Source organism: Kogia breviceps, chromosome 11, assembly GCF_026419965.1.
Source record: "Kogia breviceps isolate mKogBre1 chromosome 11, mKogBre1 haplotype 1, whole genome shotgun sequence".
Lineage (NCBI taxonomy): Eukaryota > Metazoa > Chordata > Mammalia > Artiodactyla > Physeteridae > Kogia > Kogia breviceps.
Genome location: NC_081320.1, coordinates 92,447,379 through 92,474,820, shown reverse-complemented (window position 1 = coordinate 92,474,820; position 27,442 = coordinate 92,447,379). Strand labels below are relative to the sequence as shown.

General features: G+C 40.7%; 1 protein-coding gene across 8 annotated transcripts in view; it reads right to left on the bottom strand.

The window, feature by feature from the left end:
* Positions 1-24,475, bottom strand: part of NBAS (NBAS subunit of NRZ tethering complex) — a 333,351-nt gene extending 308,876 nt beyond the window's left edge. For 7 of the 8 annotated variants that reach the window (XM_067008085.1, XM_067008087.1, XM_059078230.2 and 4 more), the window contains exons 1-6: positions 24,289-24,475; positions 22,894-22,948; positions 21,297-21,333; positions 18,280-18,357; positions 17,871-17,918; positions 12,851-12,894 (exon numbers count right to left, since the gene is read on the bottom strand). In XM_067008085.1, the coding sequence (XP_066864186.1) occupies positions 12,851-12,894; positions 17,871-17,918; positions 18,280-18,357; positions 21,297-21,333; positions 22,894-22,948; positions 24,289-24,405 (379 nt within the window). In that variant the 5' untranslated portion in view covers positions 24,406-24,475. The remainder of the gene's footprint in view (positions 1-12,850; positions 12,895-17,870; positions 17,919-18,279; positions 18,358-21,296; positions 21,334-22,893; positions 22,949-24,288) is intronic. The other variant, XM_067008086.1, reaches the window with a different exon arrangement.
* Between the last annotated feature and the right edge of the window lie 2,967 nt (positions 24,476-27,442).

Here is a 27,442-nt window from a genome sequence, read left to right as displayed (position 1 = left end):
AGCCTCGAGGTGACACCAGGAGTCACGATCAGAACAAGCCCAGAACGTAAGCAGGCTGCCTTCCTGTGCACTTCATTGCAACACACGGCCCCTCAGTCAGAGCCTGGACTTAGCCTGGGGATTACTGACTCAGGAATGTTTCTGAACTTTACTGCCTTCTCTCTATCCCTCTGCTAATGTCGCAATTCAGGCTTCATCGTCTCTGGCTCAGACTCTCATGACAGCCTCCTATCGGGTCTTCCCACCTTCAGGCTCTTCCCCTCTAATCCCTCCTCAACAGCACCCGAAGTTATCTTGGTAAAAGAGAGGGATGAAGAGATCACATCTTTCCCCTGCTTTAAAATCCCTGATGTTCATCCATTTCCAAAAAAAAATCAAGTCCAAACTCCTCCATATGCATGAAAGGCCCTTCACCAATGGTCCCCTCAGAGCTTTCCAATTCACCTCCCCACCCTTCCTCCATCATACACCTAATAACCCACCAATAACACGAACACCTGGCAAGTAAACCACGCACACTCCAGTCTGTGTCTTTCATGCACGTTGCTGCTTCTACCTAGAACGTTCGTCTCCAATGCTACTCCAAGGGTACCTGTTTGTTAAACCATCTGTGGTAACAAAGTGTCACTTCTCCCTTCTTTGACACTCTTCAAAACCGACGGCCCTCCTCTGCGTGCCCCCACATATGCTGTGCAAGTCTCTCATAGTACTTATCACAACTGACGATGTTGTTTACATGATTATTTCCCCCACAAGTGTCTGAGACAATGTCTTACTCAACACTGCCATCCCAGGACCTGGAACAGAAAGTGATTAACATTTCACTAATGAGCAAAGCCCCAGCCGCTCAGAAAAATCTATAGTAACGGGGTAAGGTAATGCTAAGGGTTCACCGTTCCTCAGGGACTAACAATTAAACGTGAATTATATAACTGAAGTCTTGTCTCCACCTAACAGAGGTGCTGTAGAATTCAAACCCCCCTCATCTCTGCAATATATGTAAAATATGTTCTGTATATGGGAAAAGTATACCAGATGTCAATGAGTTTCTTCATTGTGACTATTTTTCAAAGGTAAAAAGCACGCCAAAAAAAGCCAAGAGGGCTTCCCTGGTGGCACAGTGGTTGAGAATCTGCCTGCCAATGCAGGGGACACAGGTTCGAGCCCTGGTCTGGGAAGATCCCACATGCCGCGGAGCAACTGGGCCCGTGAGCCACAGCTACTGAGCCTGTGCGTCTGGAGCCTGTGCTCCGCAACAAGAAAGGTCGCGACAGTGAGAGGCTCGCGCACCGCGATGAGGAGTGGCCCCCGCTTGCCACAACTAGAGAAAGCCCTCCCACAGAAACGAAGACCCAACACAGCCAATAAATAAATAAATTAAAAAAAAAAAAAAAAAAAAAAAAAAAGCCAAGAGAGGCCCCTGAACACAGGAGGGTCTAGGGAACTTTATTAAAGCCTAACGAAATACTGCATACACTTTGGAAAAGCAATTTTTTAAAGGTGGGAATAAAATGAAGAAAAAGATCAGTTCTCTGTCCTCAGTTTTAAAAAACAATGAAACTTCGAAGTAAACTTAAGCACAAAATGATAAACAACAGAACACTTCAAGATCCACAAATACACAGATGCTACACAAACACCAGCAAGAGGACAATTTAATGCCCTGAAAGATATTCATGTTCTAAAGAAACACAGCAACATGTTTCTACTGTCTCTGTTTTACCTGCGATAACATCTTTCCTCTTCATTTTGATAGGAGGATAAACAGATTTATGTACTACCTTCTGTATCTGTCTGAAGTAAGTTCCACCTGAAGGGACTTAGTTTTTACTATTACTTCCAGTTATAACCAGCAGCTCCAGAAAACTCGGCATGTGTTTTGATCCAGATAAAGATATATTTTCATTACAAGAGAAGGTTTCACATAACGATGTGAAAGTAAAGATATTATCATCAGATTTTTCCAGCAGCCTGTGTGGTTTTGGAGAGGAAAGAACAGCACAGATTTGTACAAAGCCAAGGTCAACGGAGTTTTCTGAAAAGTATCCAAACAGGCTGATGATAAAGTCCACCAGCAGTGTGGCAACTGCCAGCTTGCTGGTGAAACCATTTACGGCCGCGCTCATCCTGCACGGGCCGCGGCCCTTCAACCCGCCCCACTGCCGAGCCTGCCTCCACCTCAGAGCGCCTGTCAGCGCTGTCCGCTCTGCCTGGAATACTCTTCCCCAAACCTGTCCCTGGCTCCTTTCCACCTTTCACGTCTCAATTTAAATCTTGCTTGCTTAGGCAGTGTGCCGACCGCCCCGTCTAACCAGCCCCGAGGCCCCGTTGTTCTTCTCCATTCCAATGATTTCATGTCTTTCACAGCTCTTATCCCAAATCAGTATATATTTGCCTACTTTTTATTGTCTGCCTTATGCATTAAACTATAAATTCCAAAATGTCAGGTGCTGTGTCCGTATTGTTCGTAACTTTATCACCAGCATTTCGTACTCGGCTGGGACACAACGGCACTCAAGTGCTAAAGGAGCACACTTCAGTCCAGTGCTCATGTACCCAAATTAGAAATGGAAAAGGGAAAATATTACAAATAAAGAACACCGGGTTTTATTCTCAGTGCTGCCGTAAAACAGCTGGGTGTGACCATGGGGCGATCACCGGGGTTCAATGAACACTCTCTCCCAAATATTCTTTGACTTTTACATCAAGAACCAGTGAGCAAGAGCAAACTAGTGGCGCTAAGAGCCATGCAGAAGAGCTAAATATTTAAATGTTTGAAATTAAAGTAGAAGATATGAGAAAATTTTTATAATCCTAGAATAAGAAAGGTGAAAGCATACAAAACTTGGAAGTTATAAAGGAAAAAAAAATGACAAATGCAGTTTTACCAAAAAAAGAAAAATTCTCCATGGGAAAAAAAGATACCATAACACATTTAAAAGACAAATGGATTGGGAAAAATATTTGCAACATATATGACAGGGTTAACATTCATACTATATAGAAATAATAAGGAAATAGTCAAGTAAGGAAAGAGTCAATAAGGAAAAGTCAAATAACTCAAGAGGAATAGAGTCAAAAGGATATGAGCTAACAATTCACACACACACACACAAAAATAGCAAGTTAACATATCCCCCCACCATATAACTAAACATATGCAAATTGGAAATGAGATGCTTTTTTCCCTCTGCCTAACCTGATGAATATTTTAGAAACAGGTAATATATGGTGCTGACAATGGAGAAAAGAAATAGCTTTACAATCATACCTTTTACATGGTTGTATAGTAAGTATAACTTTCAGGAAGGAAATATGGCAGTAGCTACATTTTGTATACTACATCCATGGACAAACAGGATGTCTTTTCCAGTGCGGTTAGAGGGGGAAAGGGACAAAGATGTGAAGAGAAAGAATAAAACAAGCCGCCGTACACAATCTAAATTTCTACTAAAAGGGGAAAAGATAAATAAAACGTGGTTCACATTCTCACAATGGAACGCTGTGGCTTCATTTATTTTTTTATTTTTTTTTTTTTTGCGGTACGCGGGCCTCTCACTGTTGTGGCCTCTCCCTTTGCGGAGCACAGGATCCGGACGCGCAGGCTCAGCAGCTATGGCTCACGGGCCCAGCCGCTCCGCAGCATGTGGGATCTTCCCGGACCAGGGCACGAACCCGTGTCTCCTGCATCGGCAGGCAGATTCTCAACCACTGCGCCACCAGGGAAGCCCTGTGGCTTCATTTAAAAGACTGAATTCCACCTGTGCACACTGACTGGGAAAGACATCACCAATACAGTAAGTGCAGGAGCAAGCTGAAGAACGAAATACATAAGATGATCTTGTTTTTTTACCTAAAAAAAGTCAATCCATCTATGTACAGGTTCATATAAACAAAGCAGGCTTTATATTAAACCATTAATATAAGTTTCTATGAAGAATGCAAATTGAGATGATAAAACAATCTTTTTGTTACTTCTGCATTGTTTGAATTTGTTCAAAGTATGTACTGCTTTTGTAATTAAAAGAAAAAAAAAAAAAAAAAAACCCCAGAGTAACTACTTCCAGACTAGGCTGCCTGCCATAGCCTAAAAAAAGAGACTAAGTTAGGAAATTTTATTTGAATTTTAAATAATGTCCATAAATGTTGCAAATGTGATGAAATCTATGAATCCACTGATCTTAGAGGCTCAATAAACCTAAAGCAGGAAAACTAGAAAAAAAATCAAGTCACATGATAACCAAATTTCTGAAATCAATGAAAAAGAGAAAATCTTAGAAGCAGCTAGAAAAAAAAAAGACACATTATCTACAGAAATAATAACAGCAATGACTACTGATTTCTCATCAAAACAACGCAATGATATCTTTAAACAGCTGAAAGGAAAAAAAAAAAAGGTCAACCTAGAATTCTATATCCAGAGAAAATATTTTACAAAATTGAAGGCAAAAATCAAAGATGGTTTCAGACCAACAATAAGAGAATTTATCAACAGACCTGCATTACAAGAAATATTAAATAATTTCTTCAAGTTGAAGGAAAACACTATCAAATGGAAACTTTTACAGAAAGAAAAAGTTGAAAAGTAATAGAAATGGAAAATAGAAGGAAAAATAAAACATTTACCCTTGTTTTTTAATTCCTTAAAAAGTTACTTGACAAAAATAATAATATAAATAATATATTGTAGCAGTTTAGCATTTATAAAAAGTGTGACAACAGTACAAAGGAGTAGGAGGGAATGGATGTACACTGTGTAATAAAATAATTTTTACATGCACATTGTAAACCCCAGAACAAATGCTAAAAGGAAACAGAGAAGAGATAGGACAAATAGAAAAATAAGAAGGTAAAACCTAACCAGTCCAATAATTGCATTAACTGTAAATGTTCTATTAATCTCCAAAATATACAAGCAGCTCATGCAGCTCACTATCAAAAAAACAAACAACCCAATCCAAAAATGGGCAGAAGACCTAAATAGACATTTCTCCAAAGAAGATACACAGATTGCCAGCAAACACATGAAAGGATGCTCAACATCACTAATCATGAGAGAAATGCAAATCAAAACTACAATGAGGTATCACCTCACACCAGTCAGAATGGCCATCATCAAAAAATCTACAAACAATAAATGCTGGAGGTTCCTTAAAAAACTAAAAATAGAACTATCATAATACCCAGCAATCCCACTACTGGGCATATACCCTGAGGAAACCATAATTCAGAAAGAGTCATGTACCACAATGTTCATTGCAGCTCTATTTACAATAGCCTGAGTGTCCATCGACATATTAATGTATAAAGATGGGGCACATATATACAGTGGAATATTACTCAGCCATAAAAAGAAATGAAATTGAGTTATTTGTAGTGAGGTGGATGGACCTAGAGACTGTCATACAGAGTGAAGTAAGTCAGAAAGAGAAAAACAAATATCGTATGCTAAGACATATATATGGAATCTAAAAAAAAAAAAGAAAAAATGGTTCTGAGGAACCTAGGGGCAGGACAGGAATAAAGACGCAGATGTAGAGAATGGACTTGAGGACACGGGGAGGGGGAAGGGTAAGCTGGGATGAAGTGAGAGAGTGGCATGGACATGTATACACTACCAAATGTAAAATAGACAGCTAGTAGGAAGCAGGCGCATAGCACAGGGAGATCAGCTCGGTGCTTTGTGTCCACCTAGATGGGTGGGATAGGGAGGGTGGGAGGGAGACGCAAGAGGGAGAATATATGGGGATATATGTATATGCATAGCTGAGCCACTTTGTTATAAAGCAGAAACTAACACATCATTGTAAAGCAATTATACTCCAATAAAGATGTTTTAAAAAAAAACGTAAATGTTCTAAACATTACAATTAAATGACAGAAATTGTCACACTGAAAAAAAAAGCATGACTCAAATTATATGCTTTCTGTAAGAGATGTACATTTAACACAGATAAATGAAAAAGAAGAGAAAAAAATAAGTCACGCAAATGCTAATCATAAAAAAGCTAGAGCGACTATAATATTAGACAAAATAGAATCCAGGACAAAGAGTATTACTGGAGATAGAAAGGGACATTCCATCACAGTAAAGGAGCCATTTCATCAAGAAGACAAAATAATATGTGTAGGCACCTATAAATGAGAACCCCTAAATACATAAAGACTGACAGACTAAAGGGTAAAATAAAATACACAATTATATTTGGAAATGTCAACCCTCCTCTCTCAGGAAATGACAGAACAACTAGACAGAAAATCAGCATATATAAAAATCTGAACAGCTCTAACCCAACTCAATGTAATTAACATTGTAAACCACGATACCTTAAAACTGCACCATATGCAAGAATCAAATTCTTTTGAAGACAGACCATATGCTGGGCCATAAATCAAGTCTCAATAAGTTTAAAAGGTTAAAATCATATTGAATATGTCCTCTGACCACAACAGAATTAGATATCAATAACAAAAATGCTTATATTACAAGCTTAAATGCTTACAGAAGAAAAAAAGGTTTAAAGTCAGTGATCTAAATTTCCATATTCCATCTAGACAAATATAAGCAAATTAAATCTAGTTGGCAGAAGAAAGGAAATAACATAGATAAAAGCAAAAATCAAAAGAAAACAACAGAAAAAGCAATCAAAACCTATTTTTAATTGAATATTAATAAACTGATAAAACTCTGGCCTGACTGATTGAGAGAAAAGAAAGAGAACACAAATTACCAATATCAAGAACAAAAGAGGGACATCACTACAGGTCTGACGGACAATAAAAGGATAATAAGGAAGTACTACAAACAACTTTAAGCCAATATATGCTAAAATTTAGGGGAAAATTCCATTAAAAAAACTGGAACTGAAAGAAGAGGAAATTGACATTTTAAAAAGCTTTATATCTATTTTTAAATTTTAATTAGGAATTAAAAACCGACTCACAAAACTCCAAGTTTCACTGGTGAATTCTATCAAACAATTAAGAAATAATTCCAATTTTACACAAACTCTTGCATAAAACAAAAAAAGAAGGAACACTTGTCAACTCATTATTTTGAGACCAGCGCTACCCCAATACCAAACCAGAAAAACATTACCAAAAAAAAAAATATATATATAAACCAATAGCTCCATGAACATAGATGTAATAATCTGCTACCTATGTTATACACAATTATCTGCACAAAGGCCTAATGATGGTTCTTCCTTGCTTGTGAAATCAAGTATAACACTGAGGTACTTACTCCTCAGAGATCAAATTTATAGGCACTTTCTGGATAATGTGGAAGATTGGTAGACCTACATCTTAACACTCAGGAAGTTATCCAGTAAAAAAAGATCAAAAAAGATACTTCGGAAAGTTCTTCTTGAACTTCAACCTAAAAGACTTAACAATCTATCTTTAAGTGAAGAAAGCAATTATAAAACATTTTACTTTCACAGAGCGTATCTATAGTAACAAGCACTTACAGAAAAATGTCTGAACGAACAGATCATGTAATGTTAATACTACTTATCTCTGGATAGTATGCTTATTTTTATTTTCTACTTTTTGTTCATTCTTAGTTTCTAAAATTTTTACTGAGAATGTGCATTATTTTTTCAACAGGAAAATAATTTATTGAAAGTTATGAAAAGAAATAATTACCATATAACCTGAGGCTCCTGAATCACAGTTCAAGAATGAAAGGTTTCATTTCAAAATCTGGGTGCTTCCAACAGTCTGTGCTTCCCAACCTTTTTCATGTCAAGACACATGTAGAATATCACGTTTGTATGGCACCTATGGGTGAACTGATGAGGTTGCTGGAAATTGGAGGCAACCAGCCTGAGCTCAGGCTGTCAGAGGGCCACCGGGCCACTGGAGGGCTGATGGGACCTCAGCCCACCTACACTAGGCAAGCTGCTGCTCAGCATTAGGAAGCTCTGGTTTATGGTATCTCAAAATCAGAAATACGAGAAAAATCTCCTGATTAACAGAGTACAGCTAGCTCTGCAAATGTCTAATTCCATGTGCTATTTTTAGGTCACTATTCAAGATAGAAAGAGAAGACTGAATTACTATTTATGGCCTGGCAAACAGCCAACAAGCTGCAATCCGCATTTAAAATATCCTCAAACAGCATATATTTTATAAAACAATAACTGAAAAATACCAAAGTGGAACCTAAGAGCTCCTATTTCAGTTTGCAGACTACGATATGTAGTTTCAAAAACGCATTACAACAATCTGGCTCCTTCTCTCCAGGCATACACAGGAAATATCATTTGGCATATGAGAGCTATTCCCATAAAGATGAGTTAGATAATAAGCAAATGATCACTACCTCACATTACATGAAATGGAAAGAAGCCATTAATGCAGCATTAAAGTCATAAATCCACACATTCAGAAGCCAACAAAATAAAACATTCGTTCTCAAAGCATTATTCCCTCACTCATGCTGCCACATTAACTGTACCCGGTAAAAGCTCTAACAAATACTACAATTTGTGTAAAATACAGTAGGGGAAATCTTCCCAATTTCACGGTAACTTACGGATTTCTCAGTTTACGTACTGATTCAGGCTATAGGGTCTAATGTCAAAACGCTTAAAGGGGCTGCGTCTGTCTGAATCACTCCAACATCCTGAACACACTTCTCGGAAGCCCACTGCAGGCTCCCCAAGCCCTCAGCCAACAAAAGGGAAGCACTGGGAAAAAAGGCAATTGAACACCCCCAAATCATTCTTCTCGGAACTTCTTGATCCTTATACATTATTTAAGCCAAGCCTGGTCCACTTTAATAAGTGCTGCTGAAAAAACTATAGGAAGCAAATTCAGAAAATGCTAAAGCCCCAAGGTTTAGAAATTCACAAAAACTACTCCCCTTCGATTTATTTTCAAAAAGATACTAAGCAAACACGGCTTCCTACCTACTCTTATTGTTCTAATTGTGGTATGTATACACACTTGCATAAAACAGGAATAAAAATCATGACTATCCTGACAATTACCCATAAACTTATATATGTCTATCTATATATATATACAAAATACATACATATATATGTATTATGTCTATATATACTCATACATACACACACACTCATGAACTTACAAAATTAACTCACAAGAAACAAGCAAATACACTTTTTCATAGATTCATTCATAAAAATCTTTTTAATAGTTCCCAACTACCACTATCCACTTGATATGGTCAAAAACTGTGTGCCTGCTATGTGTCAGACACCATGCTAGGCACTAAGAATGGAAAAAAAAAAAAAAAAAAAAAAAACTTGAGTAAGGCAGAAGCCCTGCCTTCAATCTAATTAGGAATCAAACAAGCAAGTCAACAATTTAAAAAGGAAAGATTAGGCTAAGTGAAGTGACATAGGTACAAAAAGTCCTACAGAAACATTAAGAAAAATGCACAAATCATGAGGAAGAGGGCAAGAAAAGAAAAGGTTTCAAAAAAAAGCTGAGGGGGCTTCCCTGGTGGCGCAGTGGTTGAGAATCCGCCTGCCAATGCAGGAGACACGGGTTCGTGCCCTGGTCCGGGAAGATCCCACATGCCGTGGAGCGGCTGGGCCCGTGAGCCATGGCCGCTGAGCCTGTGCGTCCGGAGCCTGTGCTCCGCAACGGGAGAGGCCACAACAGTGAGAGGCCCGCATACCGAAAAAAAAAAAAAAAAAAAATTTAAAAAAAAAAAAAGCTGAGGGCTTCCCTGGTGGCGCAGTGGTTGAGAGTCCGCCTGCCGATGCAGGGGACGCGGGTTCGTGCCCCGGTCCGGGAAGATCCCACGTGCCGCGGCGCGGCTGGGCCCGTGAGCCACGGCTGCTGAGCCTGCGCGTCCGGAGCCTGTGCTCTGCAATGGGAGAGGCCCACGTACCACAAAAAAAAAAAAAAAAAAAAAAAAAAAAAAAGCTGATGCTTGAACTAAAACATGCAGAACTAATTAATTAAATATAAAGGTGGGAGTTTCTAGGCTAAAGGAACCATCTGTACCAAGGGTGATGGAAAACTGCAAGTTACTTTATACCAGATCACAGGATGTATGGCAGGGGTATCTTACAGGACAGACACAGGCTGACTCGTGTCCTGAACTAGAAAATATGAACTGCATTCTATAGTCAACAGTGAACAACTGAAAGATTTTAGGCAGAATAACAGTACTAGTAACAGTAATAATAGCTTAATGCCTCCTAAGTACTTGGTATGTCAGACATTATGCTAAGAGCTTTTTTTTTTTTTGCTGTACGCAGGCTTCTCACCGTTGTGGCCTCTCCCGTTGCAGAGCACAGACTCCGGACGCGCAGGCTCAGCAGCCATGGCTCACGGGCCCAGCTGCCCCGCGGCCTGTGGGATCTTCCCGGACCGGGGCACGAACCCGCGTCCCCTGCATCGGCAGGCGGACTCTCAACCACTGCGCCACCAGGGAAGCCCGCTGAGAGCTTTATATATACTAGCTCACATCATTTTTCCACAACCCATTCTATAAGATTTTGCCTGTATTACAGATAATTGAGGCTCAGAGAGGTAAAGTAACTTGTCCAAGGTTAATATTTAGGACGCAGTGGAGCCAGACTTGAAGGGTAATCTTGATAGAATTCTCAATGAAGAATGATCAATTTGACAAGCAGGGTAAAGTATTGATAAGTGAAGGGCATATAGAAGAAAACCTTGTCAGGAGACTGTTGTAAGAAACCAAGTAAAACACGTGTTCAGAGCCTGAACCAGGGCCGTGTGGCTGAGGTGCACAAGCAGGAAGCAAGAGCCATTTAAACAGATTCCCGGGACTTGGTGAAGTTAAGATAAGGTGAGGCTTCTCCACGGTGTCACTCAGTGTAAGCGCAAAGAATCATTTCCTCTCTCTCCCCTGATGGACTATAAACCCTTAAATCCAGGTAACCTGTGTCTCATTCCTCATTGTAAACAGACTGCCGAGGATAACGGTGTCTGGCATATGGTGGCAACTAAATAAATATTTGTCAAAGTTAAGAAAGAAGGGAGAGAAGGAAAAAGAAGAGAAACTGTCTAGGTTTTTGGCTTGGTACAGATAATGGTACCACGGACCAGAGTACTGAGGGAACAGGGTTCCCCAAGTAACAGAACAGAAGGAACAGATTTTAAGAAGGGGAGGTAAATTTATATAAATATGTAGGAAATTTCACATTTGCTTTTAAGTGACAATATACACTATACGTAAAGCTAACTCCATAAGAACTCTATTACTAGTTTATCCACTAGTAGACGTGGAATTGTACAAGAATAACGATTCTGACATACTAATTCTATTAGTATGTCACCATTTATATGGGACTGAAAACATGTTTAAAATATTTGATTTTTAATCTTCTGAACACATCTGGACAGCTGAGAATGAGAAAAATGAGAAGGAAACTGGCCCTAGGCCACTAATGTTGCATTTGACCAGGAACTTAAGACCAGCCAGCGGGAATCCTCTGTCTTACCACCATTTTGTAGATTTCAAAGCTACCAATGCCTCCCTTCTCCTTGCTCTTTCACTGTTGATTACTTACGCTACCCTAATGCTGCTTTCAGATAAGATATGTATACTATGGTCTTCCTAGTAAATGAGGAAAAGTCCATGTAAAGCAGTAAATGCAGTGCCTGGCACACCGGAAGGACATGACAAGGGGCTGTCATCACCACAATGACCGTGATCACCATCATGACGGTTAACGTAACACAAGGTCAGACAAACAGAACTGGAGGTCCTGTAAATAAAACATACGTAACAGATTCATTTACCTAACAGTACCCACTTAAGTATTCTCCTCCCATATGGTTCTCCTACCTTTTCATACACGGCTCCCACAGATCAAAACACTCCCCCGTCTTCTCCTACCTTCTACTCATTCTTAAGGTTGCTTTCCAAAAGCCACTTTTTCTCAACAATCTCATCTCACACCCCTGGTTAAACTCTCACTCTGCTCTGTATTTTTCCTTCATCAGATTTATCAAAGTCTGTAAGTATATAGTTGAGGGTCTACATGCCTCGTGAGGTAAGTGGCCATGCCTTTTCGCTCACAATCATACCCCTAGGACCCAGAAAAATGGCTCACATACATAAATGATACTCAGTAAATTTTTGCTGAATCGTATGTCAAACAATGATCAAATCCCAGATTATTTTTACTAGTCTGTAACTGACCAACTCCTAACATATCTACAAATTATTTTCTGCATTGAATTCAAAATAAAAGACTATAGACACTTACAAATACTTTATCCCAAAACTGGCTTAGACTTTTGTAAAATAGTTTCAATTTCAAATCTCTCCAAAATTCAGATCTTAAAGCAAAACATTTACAGAATAGAAATCAGTTAAGATGCTTTAAAATTATTTTAATAAAGTCATAATAATCCTTGTCAGTGAATAGAATCTATTCTGACTTCTAAGAAATGTTAACTGCTGGGACTTCCCTGATGACTCAGTGGTTGAGAATCCGCCTGCCGATGCAGGGGACATGGGTTCAATCCCTGGTCCGGGAGGATTCCACACGCCGCGGAGCAACTAAACCCGTGCACCACAACTACTGAGCCTGCGCTCTGGAGCCCATGCGCCACAACTACTGAGCCCATGTGCTGCAACTACTGAAGCCCGCACGCCTAGAACCCATGCTCTGCAACAAGAGAAGCCACCACAAGAAGCCCGGGCACCACAACAAAGAGTAGCCCCCGCACACCGCAACTAGAGAAAGCCCGCGCGCAGCAACAAAGACCCAATGCAGCCAAAATAAATAAATAGATAGATAGATAAATAAATAAATGAGTTTTTTTTTTTAAATTAACTGCCGCAGATTTGAATTTTTTGTTTTTTGACTATTTTGGAAATTCTTACCTTGACATTTCCCAATAATAGATGTAAAATCATCTTTTGCAGACCTGCAAAATATATGTAAAATTAAGACAACAGTTTTGCCATAACAACACTACTGTGTAGTACTATAAGACATCACAAACACTTACAGACCAGACAACTTCTCTGGACAACACTAAATCATTCCTTCTCTCATACGGATGGTTTTGTGCCTCAAGTAAGACCCTTTCATTGGTGACAATGTTTTCTTCCAACCTTCTTATTTCACTAGGAACATAGCTACATTATGAATCTAGTGATACAAGCATAAGTGATTTTAAGCACAGTCTTTTAATACAATAGAGATGCCTGGACCCTATCCCCAAAGGCTCTGATTCAGTAAATCTGGGATGGGGCCCAAGCAAAAATACTTTTTTTAAAGCTCCACAAATTGAAAGAACCACTGGTCTATATCATATTACAGAGTTTAATCACTTAGGGAGAAAAGTCTTGTTTTAACAAGTCAAATAGCTTTAACAAGTGACCATATTTATATTAGCGACCTACTTAATATCTCTGATATTGAAATATATACTAAAGTACTCTAATTATTATATCTTCAAAAATGAAAACTGGTAAACCTTCTAGAAGAGAATTTAGTAATAATTATCCAAAACTTTAATGTCCATAGTATTTGATCTAGCAATTTAAGTTCTACAAAGTTATCCCTAGGAAATAATTACAGGTATCAAGGCAATTAATGCAGCCTAAGTTATGAAAGAGAAAAATACAGCCAGTATAAAGAGATTAATTATTAGATTTTGCTATATATAATCAATGAAATATTATGCTATTATGATACATGACATGGAAAAATGCTGACAATATATTAATTTTCAAAAGTTATCAAGGAAAAGGTATCAAATAGAATGTAGAGCATCATCTACATATATATATGTAGTATACATCTATATATATTTTTTTTTACACACACAGAAAAGTGTCAAAGAACATATAACAACTGTTGACCGTAGACAACTTTGGACAGTAAAATTTGTTATTCTTCTTTCATAATTACTTAACTGTATTTTCTAATACTTGTAAAATAACTAAGCATTACCTTTAAAACAAACTTTACAGACTCTTTAAGATTTTTAGCCATTTATTAAAATATTATAACAAAATCCAGTTACAAATATGGAAATAAATTTCCTCAAGAAATTGGACTATTAGGCCTTTATGTGGACTAGAGCAGAAAGGACATGATCTCTGAAGTGAACTTGACCTGATTTCAGCTCTCTGTGTAACCTGGACAAAATATTCAACATGATTTCATTTTCCTTTCAATAACACAGGATAAGTAACAGCAACTTCACAGCTTTAGGCAAAGATTAAATGAGACATTACATATAAATTGGCATGAACTAGATGAAAGTAAATGTTCATTACTTTCATCCTTAATATAATCACAAATCATAGTTTGCTCTTTTTGCTGGAAAAGGGGAGGGAGGGAGGGAGACATAAATTCGTCTTGTCAAAACTTCACGGAATGTATTCACTTAAGATAGATAAGCAAACTGGGGGGCAGAGGTGCCTTTTTTATAAGAGTCCCCTATTTTAATGCTTTTTGTTGTATTCCGTGATGGTTTCTAACTAGTTCCCATATGTATAACATATTACTTCACTATCTAAGAGTAAAAGAAACATATATTAACCACTGATAATCCATAACCACCACCAAATTACAAATTAAAGTAGCAGGTTCACAAGTCATTTTTCACCCATGTGAGTACCACAAACAAGCAGGCTACGTGCGCCGTATCAGAGCAAAAGCCATTAGAGCCACGTCTGCCGCTCAGTACAGAACTACAGCTGGGGAACAGCGGCCCCAGTCCTATCCTGCAAACGGCAGAGCTGTCTCCTCAACGAAAGTGTGTCTCAGCCTTGCAGGTTTTCCACAAAAACCACGTCACATTCATAACTGCTTCCTCACACTGAATGACAACCCCAGATACTGGAATTATCTTTCATATTCTAATCCAATCAACAGAGATTTACTGAATACCGGGGGCCCACTACTATTACTTCTGGAGCCAACCTGGATTGTATGTGCTCTTCACTGTGGTAGAGAAGACACGTACAGAGAAGAACAAATGTCTTAAACATTATTCAGGCACAGCCACCATTCATAGCATTGACTTCGGGTATCTACCTTGCCCTTTTTCTTTGCTCACCATCCCACATCTTTGCTCAGAGACACTTCCTTTCACGTTACTGCAAAGTAAGCGTGGGTGTCTGTTTTCAGCAAAATTAACTGAGTGCCAACGCCGAGCAAGTCGGCCGGCTTGCCCTGTAATGCCCTCCCAGCATCTGCTTCCCCATCCCACTTGCAAACACACCACTTACTCATTAAACATAAACTAAGCACCTATTACATCCAAGGAAATATACAAGTGCTAGGAAAAAAGGACAGCCCGTGCCTCCAAGGAACACACAGTATAATGGAGCTGTAGACTTCAGGGCTTCCCTGGTGGCGCAGCGGTTGGGAGTCCGCCTGCCGATGCAGGGGACACGGGTTCGTGCCCCGGTCCGGGAGGATCCCACGTGCCGCGGAGCGGCTGGGCCCGTGAGCCGTGGCCGCTGAGCCTGCGCGTCCGGAGCCTGTGCTCCGCGGCGGGAGGGGCCACAACAGTGAGAGGCCCGCGTACCGCAAAAAAAAAAAAGAAAAGAGCTGTAGATTTCAAATCCCATCACTTGAGTTTCAAGCAAATGGCACCCCCTGGAGCTGTGCAAAGCAGTGGCCCTAAATATACTGGGGGAAATCCACATATAAGCATATGGGCATAGACAGACGGCTAAAAGGCATGATCAAAAGGTAGTATAGCGGCTTCCCTGGTGGCTCAGTGGTTGAGAGTCCGCCTGCCGATGCAGGGGACGCGGGTTCGTGCCCCGGTCCGGGAAGATCCCACGTGCCGCGGAGCGACTAAGCCCGTGAGCCATGGCCGCTGAGCCTGCGCGTCCGGAGCCTGTGCTCCGCAATGGGAGGGGCCACAGCAGTGAGAGGCCCGCGTACCGCAAAAAAAAAAAAAAAAAAAAAAAAAGGTAGTATAGATTTGTAGATAAGAGCATGAACAATGAAGCTACGATGGCTGACTTCAAATCCTTGGGCAAGTTATTCGACCATATTGTGCCGGATTCCTTATTTCTAAAATAGAGAATAGTTATACCTACCTCATTGGCCTTCTGCAAGGATTGAGTTAACACATGTAAAACACAAGGTGGATGTTAAAAAAAAAAAAAAAAAAAAAAAACCACAGTGGTGCCCAACATTCTTAGCATTACCTTATCATGAAGTGTAATAAATGTGCGAATCATTATAGGAGCAGAAAGGGTCAGCCCCGAACCAATGAGGGGAAGGAGGACCCACTGGGAATGAGTTCCTGTACGGCTTCCCGAGAGAGGTGACTCTTCACCATACCGGAGTCTTTGAATATAATAAGTTACAAAGCTTTTTGGCAAACTACAGACCAGGTGAATAAGATCTTGATGAGCATCACTTCTGTTGCCCAGAAATCGTCGCTCACCACTTAATCTCAAGTGCATGAGTGAATTCCTAAAGAGCCGGATATCGGTATAAGTTCTATAAATATTATTTTACACACTAGCAACCCAGTAGCAAAGGCTCTTATAAAAGCAAACAAGTATTTTTTTCTTTTCATCACAGTTTTTGTTAACAAGTTCCAGAAACCCTTTGTCAAACTCTCCTTCACAAGCCTAAATATCAATCCCAACCCCACATGCATACGCCAACCTTGACACCTAAAATCACTCCATGGATGTTCTCATTTCATGGGAAGAAGATGGAATTCTGATTACTATCTGCTGTTCATAAAGAAGTCACAGATGAGCACATTTCTCAAAAAAAAAAAACCAACACATTTGACATCACTGCAGCAAATGGAGTAGAGGCAACGCTAGCCCATTTCTATGAACAATGTCAGTTCAAACACTGAGCCACCTGGTGCTTACTGTGGCTCTTAGAGAGAAGGGCCCTGCCTCTTAAAGCCATGCCAGATGAAGAAATGAAGCTCTGAAAGGCTGTCATGACTGCCAATCATTTCTATCCTGATAGCTTTAAGAAGGATTACGGAGCCTCCCAATCTGAAGTTGGTGCCCCAATGGGGGGCAAACCCTCCTGTCTACTCCCCCAAAAGTTGAGGGGTCCAGTTCCATTTGGACAAATGGAAAAAGAAATTTCACAAGCAGAAAGCTAAAACCAGTGTGCTAACAACTGAATGCTCATTAATACTAGTTTTAGTCAATAATAAAATAGTAGAAAAAACTTTTGACTGGTATCTAGGCATCCTGAAATTTCTGCCTCAGTGCTTATCTTTTGAGACTCAAGAGTTAGGGCTTCCCTGGAGAAAGGAGTAGCCCCCACTTGCAGAGATGCAACACATTTGGCTTGCTGCTGATAATTTCCCAGAAAATAAACTAGTTTTCCTAAATTAGTTGCTATTGTTGCTATTTCTTTCACAACTGATATACTACTTAAAAATGAAGTACATGGAAAGCCCAGCTTAGAGACTTCTTCTAGATGTGTGTAACGCCACTGATGTCTCAAGAGAACAGAGAGTATCACTGGTCTCAAGTAATATGAAGCCTTAGTGTTTTGCAAACCCATATTCCATCTACAGCTTTATGCCAACAAGTAAAGCAACCTCTATTTTTTGTATACCTTCCTGAGCATCTGTATAGCTGTCTTAGCAGTAACTGGTCAAGCAAGAGTGATTTTCACAGTTCTGGAAGATATGCCTTTGTCTACTGAGAAAGTAAAATTTCTCAGGAGACAGCAGAGTGATCTGGGGAAGCAGAAGGCATACTCTGAGAAAGCATCCTTCATCCTTTAATTGGCATAAGTTGGCGCTTGACACCTTACAAAATTATGTGAGTTAATAATAAAATTCCTTTAAATATACCCCCTTTAAAAATCTTAGTTCTCATAAATTAGGTAAAACTTTTCTCAAGGGAAATTTTGAAAATGAATAATATTAACAGTTACCTGATCTCCACACACTGATCTTGAACAGCAGCCAAAAGTTTCCCATTGCTTTCATGGGAGAGAAAGAGAAACAAATTCCAATATGAGTATTTGCAGCTGTCTTCACCACAGATGGAACCATTTTAAGCAATTAAAATCATTTTCAAATTTGTTCACATCTTTAATTATCCAACTTTTGACTTTATAATTAGATGAGTATATAGACACAAAAAGCATACAAAATAATTCAATACAGTTGAAATAATACATTTAAACAATACTACTCATATGTGGCACAATCATATGTGGCAATTTATACACAATAAAAATCGAGACTGCAAGCCATAAGGACCCCACAATTAATATCCATAATAGAATTTAAATGGTTACCCAGGCAGAGGAACATTATGTGAATTTTATGCATCCTTACCTTGCAAGTACCAAATGCCAGTTCACCTGTTTATTAACCAAACGAACCAGTCCATCAGGGAGCAAAAAAGGTGCAGGGCTGAAACCACAACACATCAGCTAACTTAACATCTAATCACGGAAACCACATGTAAGTAGGTAAACATTATAAATAACATATAGATCTATGGCGAGCGATAAGGATTTTTTTCCATTATATTATAAAAACTGAATACTGGCAAACCCAAAACCAAAAGTTACCAATTGGATATCTGAAACTTGACCACATACATTTCTCTATTTCCAAAAAAACCTGGTGATATGTTCAATGAAATAAATTTTTTATTTTTTCTAAGGAAAAGATACTGAGGGTGCCAGTAACATAGCAGAATGAGCTTAGAAGAAACCCCTCCTTGGGAGGGAGGGAGATGCAAGAGGGAAGAGATATGGGAACATATGTATATGTATAACTGATTCACTCTGTTATAAAGCAGAAACTAACACAGCATTGTAAAGCAATTATACTCCAGTAAAGATGTTAAAAAAAAAATTCTAAGAAATGTTTGACATCTTTGCAAAAAAAGAAACCCCTCCTGCAATGCACACCTAGAAATTCTGGCTCAACTCTAATGAAAACAAATTCTAATGTACAGCTAAACTCACAAGAAAGAAATCTCCAAGAACTACAAATGTAAAGAGAACTGAAAGTCAGAATTGGGTACAGGACAAAGAGAGAAACATAACTCAAAACGAAAGTTAAGGGCTTCCCTGGTGGCGCAGTGGTTGAGAGTCTGCCTGCCGATGCAGGGGACGCGGGTTCGTGCCCCAGTCCGGGAAGATCCCACATGCCGCGGAGCGACTGGGCCCGTGAGCCATGGCCGCTGAGCCTGTGCGTCCGGAGCCTGTGCTCCGCAACAGGAGAGGCCACAACAGTGAGAGGCCCGTGTACCGCAAAAAAAAACCCGAGAGTTAACACCTGGGAGAGGAAATAAGGTGTGGGCCACAAGAAGCACAGCAGCTGGAGGTGAGACTCCTGCAAAGGCCAAGACTCTCAAATGGCAGTGCTATCAGAGAAAGGAGAACTAGACAAAGGTCACCACGGGCCCAGGGAGACCTTCCGGAATCTCATCTCCGCCTGGAATTCTGGTCTGTGGGAGGATGGGAATGAAACCTATGAAAAAAATCAAAACCCCAAGCTTTTACTGAATGCAAGATTGGACTGCGATTTCACTTTACTCATGTGACACAAGATGCCCAGGCATAAGCTCACAATAGCATCGTTCACAAAATATATAAGGAAATGATCCACCATACATGAATCAGGAGATAAATTAGAGGAGTAACACATGAAGAAATCAAGAAAACAGGTGGAAAAGAAGCAGAAAGAAAATAATTTGACTGGGGCATGAGGACAGGAAAATGAAAAACAATAATAAAAACACGAAATAGGATAAAAATATTAGTAACTTACATTCAGTATTTTCATGTTCACTTTTAAAACATAAAATATTTAATGCCATCAGGTAGTTACAGAAATAATAAAGATGAAACATGCACGTGAATGATACAATCAACATGAGAATGAGAATTCCCTCTGGAGGGGAAGGGTGGGGCAAAGGGCAGAGTGCAGGGAGAGGACTTGAGCTGTGACATCTTGCACACAAAGAAGAACAGGGCTATCTGAAGCAAATACGGCAGAAAAGCAACAAATGCTTTAATTCAGATGTGGACGGAAATCGTAACAGGTTTATTATACTATTGTCTATAATTCTCAGTCTGTTTATAGTATTTCATGATTGAAAGAAAAAAACTTGAAAAGAAAAAGCCTCTTGAAACAAATATTGGCCCCAAAACCTTTCAGGTACAATTGTCATAAACTCAAGAGCAAAAAACTCAACTACAAGCTTTTTGAAAGAAACATACCACAGGGAAGATGAGATAGTCCCCTCATGCTGGGCTCACTCATGGTCTGTACACTGATCAACGTGGCCAGAGCAAGGAAAGGGACTTCTTGGGAGAAACACACCTCCTGATGCCTGATCGGAAGGTGCTTACACATGGCACAAGGCTTGTATCAGAGGGAGCTCTTGGAAGTCCTCCTCCTTAACAAATAACAAAAGGCCTTACTGCCAAGGAGTAAAACCCAAACAGACGTACCTTCGGCCATCCCTACCCAAGGGTGCTGAGCACCAGCAAGTGTAGCCCGGGGAGACCAGGAAAAACAGCCTACCTCTTACACTCCCCTCCCCACTACTGCCCTCTCACTCACTCAGTTCTCTATCACACCCCACACCTCCAAAAATAAGATAAAATTCAATACGAAATTTAATTTATGCACGCGCACACGCGCGCGCACACACACACGGTAAAAGCAGAAAAGCACTGGAGCTAACCTCAGAGAAGAGCCAAAGGTCCCTCTTATAGAACTAGAACTCTTGTTATCTCCGGAGCTTTTAAGATTAGATGTCCTTGAGTAAAAAGCAACCTGTGGTAAATAATTCTACAAAACAATTCCTACACATGCATCTTGGTCAGAATAATCATTTCATTGTTCCTTTTAAAGGTGAATATTAGCGCCAGGCCTAAAAACACACTTAACATTCAAAAGACTTAAGAAGTTCCTAAAGTCCTTCAGTTCCTAAACTGAAACCTAAAGAACCTTCTCTGATGCATAGCAGCTGAATGAATATTGACCACAAGAGTCGATATAACAATAAGAACAAAAAGGTCTTGAAAAAGATACACAAGCACAGATCCATCAGGTGGGCATTCAAGACAAGGCTGAGAACACTCAGAGAAAGCAGAAATTGTTATGAGATGTTCCTAATAACGACTAAGGGATCAAAAAGTACCCTACTTCTACTGAGAGATCTTGCCAGGCCAAATGTTTGAAAGGTCTATCTTATAAATTGTGTTCACCTGAATGTCTGTATCCATATCACAATCCAGGATTCAATTCTGAAAACTTAAATCATAAATTCAAATAATATTGTTTGTATTTGCTGTTCATACTGTTTCTCTGAAGAATTCATGACTCACCTGTACCAGATATATTGGCTTAAAAATAATAAACGATCTGTAATAAAAAGAAACAGCAAAGCCAAATATGAATGAGCTATTCTTTAGGTATCATTTTCAATATTAGATTTATTGATAATAAATCTAAAATATACTGTAGACTGAGTCATCACAAAACAAAACAAAACATGGAGAATACAACTCTTGACAAGAATAAATATAATTTAATATACACTATAACTTTTACATCATATATTGGTTTATATTAAGTCCCACGTTTGTGTTATTCAAAGAACTTTGAAGTATTTCCTAACAGTACAACAAGTAAAAGTGGTTTGAGATGCTAAATTTCTCCTAAGAGGCTTTAATAAAACCATGGAGTAGAAGTCATAGTAATCACCCATTAAAACCTAAGTATTTGTGTAAAGGTTAAGATAGCATTTTACACTTTATAGCGAAGACTTAAAAAATAACAATATTGCCTAAAATGGGGAACTCCATGGGAAACAAAATCTCTAACACACTATGGACAAGCAATGTTTTATATGATTCCATTTAAAATGTATACGTGTGAACTTGTGTACATGGTTATGTATGTATCAATAACAAAAGGTCGGAAGGATAAGAGATTATCTCCAGGTGGTAAAATGAGGAACTATTTACTCTAATTTGTGGTTGTCTATATTCTCTCAACTTTGTACATTTTATTACTTGTGTACATTTCCTAAATTTTCAAAATTTCACATTTGTGATAATGAAGATTGAACATGCTAGTATTTCTTGTAACAGAAGATAAAAGTATTTTATCTTTATCAGAAGATAAAGTTAGAGTTAATTTCAAGTACTCAACTCCTTTGAAACTGAACCTTCTCTTTATAAGTAGCTGAAATTCCCCAGTATAATAAGGATGGGCTTTGGATCCAGAAAGAAATGTAGTCAAACTCCAAATGCATGACCTTGGGCAAGTTTCCTCATCTAAAAACATAAATTCGTAACAGCACCTACCTTGTTGGTCTGGTAAAGGACTGCATCAATAAATATACATAAAGCCCTCATAACACCACTTAATCGGCTAGTGCTCAATACTTTCTCAGATCTTGTGAGCTCATACATAAAGTCTGTCAGGAGTTAAACGAATCTCCTAGTTAATCAGATGTGTGATTTGAGTGACTCTAAACAGATGTATCTGAAACATCATGTAAAACACTTAAAATGGTCTGTCACTCTCTTTTCACCGTCAATGTCCATAGATTCTCTGAGTGGGTTTGATTTTCTTCATGTCTTCCAGAATACATCCATAATGGTTAAACTCAAGCCATACTTTAAGCCGCATTAAAAGTGTATGTGTGTAAACATATGCATACATATGTGTATATACACACATATGTATATTTATATAGACATATATACCGTATATATGCATTTTTTTATAAAACTTACATAACATTTATGCTATTCACTTTTAATCAGGCTCTACAGTAAAACTCAGAAGAACACATTTTCAAATCCCTAAACTTCCTAAAACAGCACAGTTATGAATAGAAAAAAATAAGAATGAGAAAAAAATTATCCGCTAACTGTATCATTATATGTAGAAAAATAAATATGCTATACTTACCCCTAATTGCTTTTGTGATGATAAAAGATGCACCATGTTTCCGGTTGCCTCTAGGCTGCAAATGGAAAAACAAAAACAAACACATTTGAGAATTTTCTAGTAATACTTACACAATAAGTTATATTTCTTTGCTAATACTCAGAGTACTGGGTACAAGTTACCAGTATTTAAAAACGACTTATAGGGACCTCCCTGGTGGTCCAGTGGGTAAGACTCCGTGCTCCCAATGCAGGGGACCCAGGTTCGATCCCTGGTCGGCCGCATGTATGCCGCACCTAACAGTCTGCGTGCCACAACTAATAGCTGGCACAGCCTAAATAAATAAATTTTTTTAAAAAACTACTTACACATAGAAACAAAGCAAAGAGAAGCAGGAGAATGAGTACTTTCTCCAGTAAAGAAACTCAGAAAAGATGTTGTAAATAAGAATTCATATGGGCTGGGCTCCATGATCTTTAGATAAAGTCCTTTCCAATCTCCCTGCGTGTTCTGAGCCAAAAGCAGTGACTGGAACACGTTAGGGACTCATAAAATAGCTGTTGAATAAATGTGGATTCCTGGTTCTTACTCTTCATCCCGTGCCTGGGAGGTCCTCTCTACGAAACTAATAACTCCAAGGTCCAGATTACCAACCCCTACGACCCCTTTCTAACAGAGAACCCAACGCCGGGTCCGTAGCTCATAAATCTTCACTCCCCAAGGCATTTTGCTCACACCGCCTATAACAGCGCATATTGCGGTAGGCGATGAAAAACGTTTACTCCACTGTCTTCCCTCTAGACTACAAGTACGAAAGCTATTCCCCTCTGTAAGCCCAGCGCCTGGCACAGTGTCTGGAACACGGACGCACACACACATACACTCATTAAATGCTTATTTACTGAAACACACAAGAACCGGCGCAATTCAGGCCCAAGTAGGAGCAAAGGTTTGATGCCGCGCTCCACGACAGCCCAGCAGATGATGAGATGCAATGTAGGGTCCTTGAAAATCCTCCCACTTCAGATGAGGATCAGCCCTGCCCAGCCCTAGGCGGCCCGCGGGAAGGGACCACCAATAGTCTAGATATGAGAAGGACCCTCGAATCCAACGCTGTGCCTCCCCTCCAAGTAGGAGCGGTGAAACAAAACCAGCGTGGGGAAGTACATGCCTCAGGGACCGAGGTTCCGCCTCCCGACATCCTAATTTGGAGCCCAGGAGGAATCCCAGGAAATCCCACTTGGGGGACCCAGACCCTCGCCAGCCCACGGTACCGTTGCCAGGGCGACCGCATAAGCTGCCGAGTCCTGCTCTCCCGCCCACCCAGCTCCACTCTCCTACGTGGCTACTGCAACGTGGCTCTGCTGGGTCAGCGCCCGCATCAAGCTGGCCTCAGCCCTGGAGGGGTCTGTTCACCTGTACTTCTGTCTCCGGGGGCCACTCGGTATTCACCAACAGGTCATAGAGAATCGTCTCCTCCTCGCCCTCCGCAGTGCCTGGATTCATAGCCACCGCTGACTCGTAGGCCGCCATGTCTGGCCGGACCAGAGCAGCTGGGGGCGGGCCCAGAGCAGCTGGGGGCGGGCCCAGAGCAGCTGAGGGCGGGCCCAGAGCAGCTGAGGGCGGGCCCCTACGGCATTCCGCAAGGGACAAGCTTCCCTGGCCGCTCCGCTTTTGGTTCACAGGGAAGGGGGTGGAGTTAACAGGGCGTGGAAAGGAAATGCTGAGTTAACCCTTGTGTGAATAGGTGGGACAACGCCTATTGCTTGTCTGGGCTACTACTTAGGTCCTGGTCCCGGTGCACTCCCTGTTTATTAATTGCGTGAGGTCAGCCAAGTCTGAACCTCTCCTATCCAGTCAGCTTCTATAAAACAAAAGTGATAGATCATATCCCTGAGATCTAGCATTTAGGTATTCGTTGCCTAACTGATAGAAAGAGGGCAAACAGCGGTTTTTAAATAAACACCAAAAAGTTATCCAGTACAACAGATTGAACTAATGAAAGGTATCGGGGGAATTCCCTGGGTAGTCCAGTGGTTAGGGCTCAGCGCTTTCACTGCTGTGGGCCTGCGGTTCAATCCCTGGTTGGGGAACTAAGATCCCCGCAAGCTGCACGGCAGAGCCAAAAATAGTAAAAAATTTAAATTAAAAAAAAAAAAAAAGGTATCAGAAGAATGATGCTATAGGAGTTCAGAAAAGGCAGCGAAGACCGGAGGTTCTAGAGAGGCTTCCTGGAGGAAGTGGAGCGTATCCTGGGTCTTTAACAACAGATAGAATTCGAATCAAGTGGAGAGGGTTTGGTGAGAGCCTTTCAAGTAGGGGGAAATGGGGTGAGCAAAGACAGAGGCAGAAATATCTAGTTGAAAGCGCAGGCAGCTGACTAGAACCCAAGTCCAGAAAGAGTGTGGGGCAATAAAGTGGAAATAATAGGTTGAGGACCTACCTGGAGGTCCAGTCTCATTTGTTCATTAATTGATTCATTCCTTCGTTCAACAGGTGCCTCTCTGTGGAAAGCCCTGCCCTGTAAGCAGAGCCTATTGCAACCTGAATGAATACACAGTGTCCAGGGAATTAGCACTGTGTCACATTCAAAAGAAACACAAATACTGAAGATATCTTGCAGAAGTTATATTGTATAATATCCATCAAGATGCATCAGGCAGAGATGCAATTAAAACCCTCCTCTGGGAAGCCTAGGCCTCCTGTGTCTCCCAAAGTTAAATGACCTCAAAGCAAGCCGTGCATCCCCTGCCTGCTCCACGGCCACCTTCAGCCACACTGGTCTTGCTGTTTCTGAACACACCAGACACACAGCCTCTTCAAGCACTTGGCAAGGGCTGCTCCCTCTCCTTGGAAGAGGGAACAGCCCTCTTCTACCAGATATTTGCCTCTCTCCCTCATCTCCAAGTTTTTGCTCAAATGTCATCTTCTCTCTGAAGCCTACCCTGACCGCTCATTTTAAATTTGTAACCACCTTCCCTGAACTCCAGCCCTCCAGATCTCCCTTACCCACTCTACATTCTTTTCATAACACTTGCCATTACCCAAAATGCTATATAATTTATATTTTATTCCATCTGTTTACTGTCTGTCCACTTTCACTTTCACTCTGCTCTGTCAGAACAGAGTGCTTGGGCTTCCCTGGTGGCGCAGTGGTTGAAAGTCCGCCTGCCGACGCAGGGGACACGGGTTCGTCCCCCAGTCCGGGAGGATCCCACGTGCCGCAGAGCGGCTGGGCCCGTGAGCCATGGCCACTGAGCCTGCGCGTCCGGAGCCTGTGCTCCGCAACGGGAGAGGCCACAACACAACAGTGAGAGGCCCGCGTGCCGCAAAAAAAAAAAAAAAAAAAAAAAAAAAAAGAACAGAGTGCCCTACTGTATACATATAGATGCTAAAATGGAAAAAAGCCAGCTTTCCACCTGTGTAAAGGGAAAATCCGGATCTTCCCTAAATGTATTTCTTCCCTGGGAGTCTCCTTCACTTCGTACACAAAGCTCTTCACTTCTGACACCTCTGGTCACCAAGTGTGTGGAGGTTTTCCCCACACCAACAAGTTCTTGGACAACTACTGGTGTCCAAGAATTCAGCTCAGTTCTGGCACTATCTAACTGGAGATCATATCAATCCTACAAGTTAAGGGCTCAGTCCCAAAAGAGTAACCCCACCACGCAGACACACACACTTCAGATGCCAGTCAGAAAGCTCAGGTTATCACCCGTGCTTCTGACCAACCGGCTATAGACTGGAGATTCCAAAGGCCCCCCTCCTTGGGTTCAATTAATTTGCTAGATAGAGCAGCTCACCAAACTCCAGGAAACACGTGTCTTGCTAAAGGATATGGTAAAGGATACAGATGAACAGCCAGATGACGAGACACAGAGGGCGAGGTCTGGGAGGGTCCTGAGCACAGGAGCTTCTGTCCCCGTGGGGGTGGGCTGCGCCATCCTCCCAGTGTGGACAAATTCACCGGACTGGAGCTCTCAAGAAGCCCCTACCGGTGGAATTTGTGTGGAAGGTTCCTCATGAATGTGTGATCAATTATCAATTCCATTTCCAGTCCTCTCCCCTCTCTGAAAGATGGGTGGGGGAACTAAAAATTCAAAGCTTCTAATCATTGCTTGGTAACCAGCCACCATCCAGGAGCCCAGTCAGAGGCAGCTCATTAGAACAAAGGATGCTCCTGGTATTTATCAGTTAGGAATTGACAAGGATTTTAGGAGCCCTGTGTCAGAGTTGGGGGTCAAAGACAAATATTAGAACAAGAGATGCTCCTAGTATCCTTACCACTTAAGAAATTACAAGGGTTTTAGGAGCCCAGAGTTGATAACAGTGCCTGGCACAGAGCAGAGGCCAAATATATATTATTTGTTGAATAAACGAATAACTCCCCCCAGAACCTTTTTTACTCATCGTCTCCCCCAAATACTTCTCTTCTCAGCAGCTGTGTCTTTTTATCAAATCTTCAAATGCCAACACCAGACGTCTCCTCTCCCCACCCCGCTCGGGCTGGCAAGTTGCAGAGCCTCAGGGGGCACTTCTGACGTCACGCGCTGCAGAAGGGGAAGGGTTG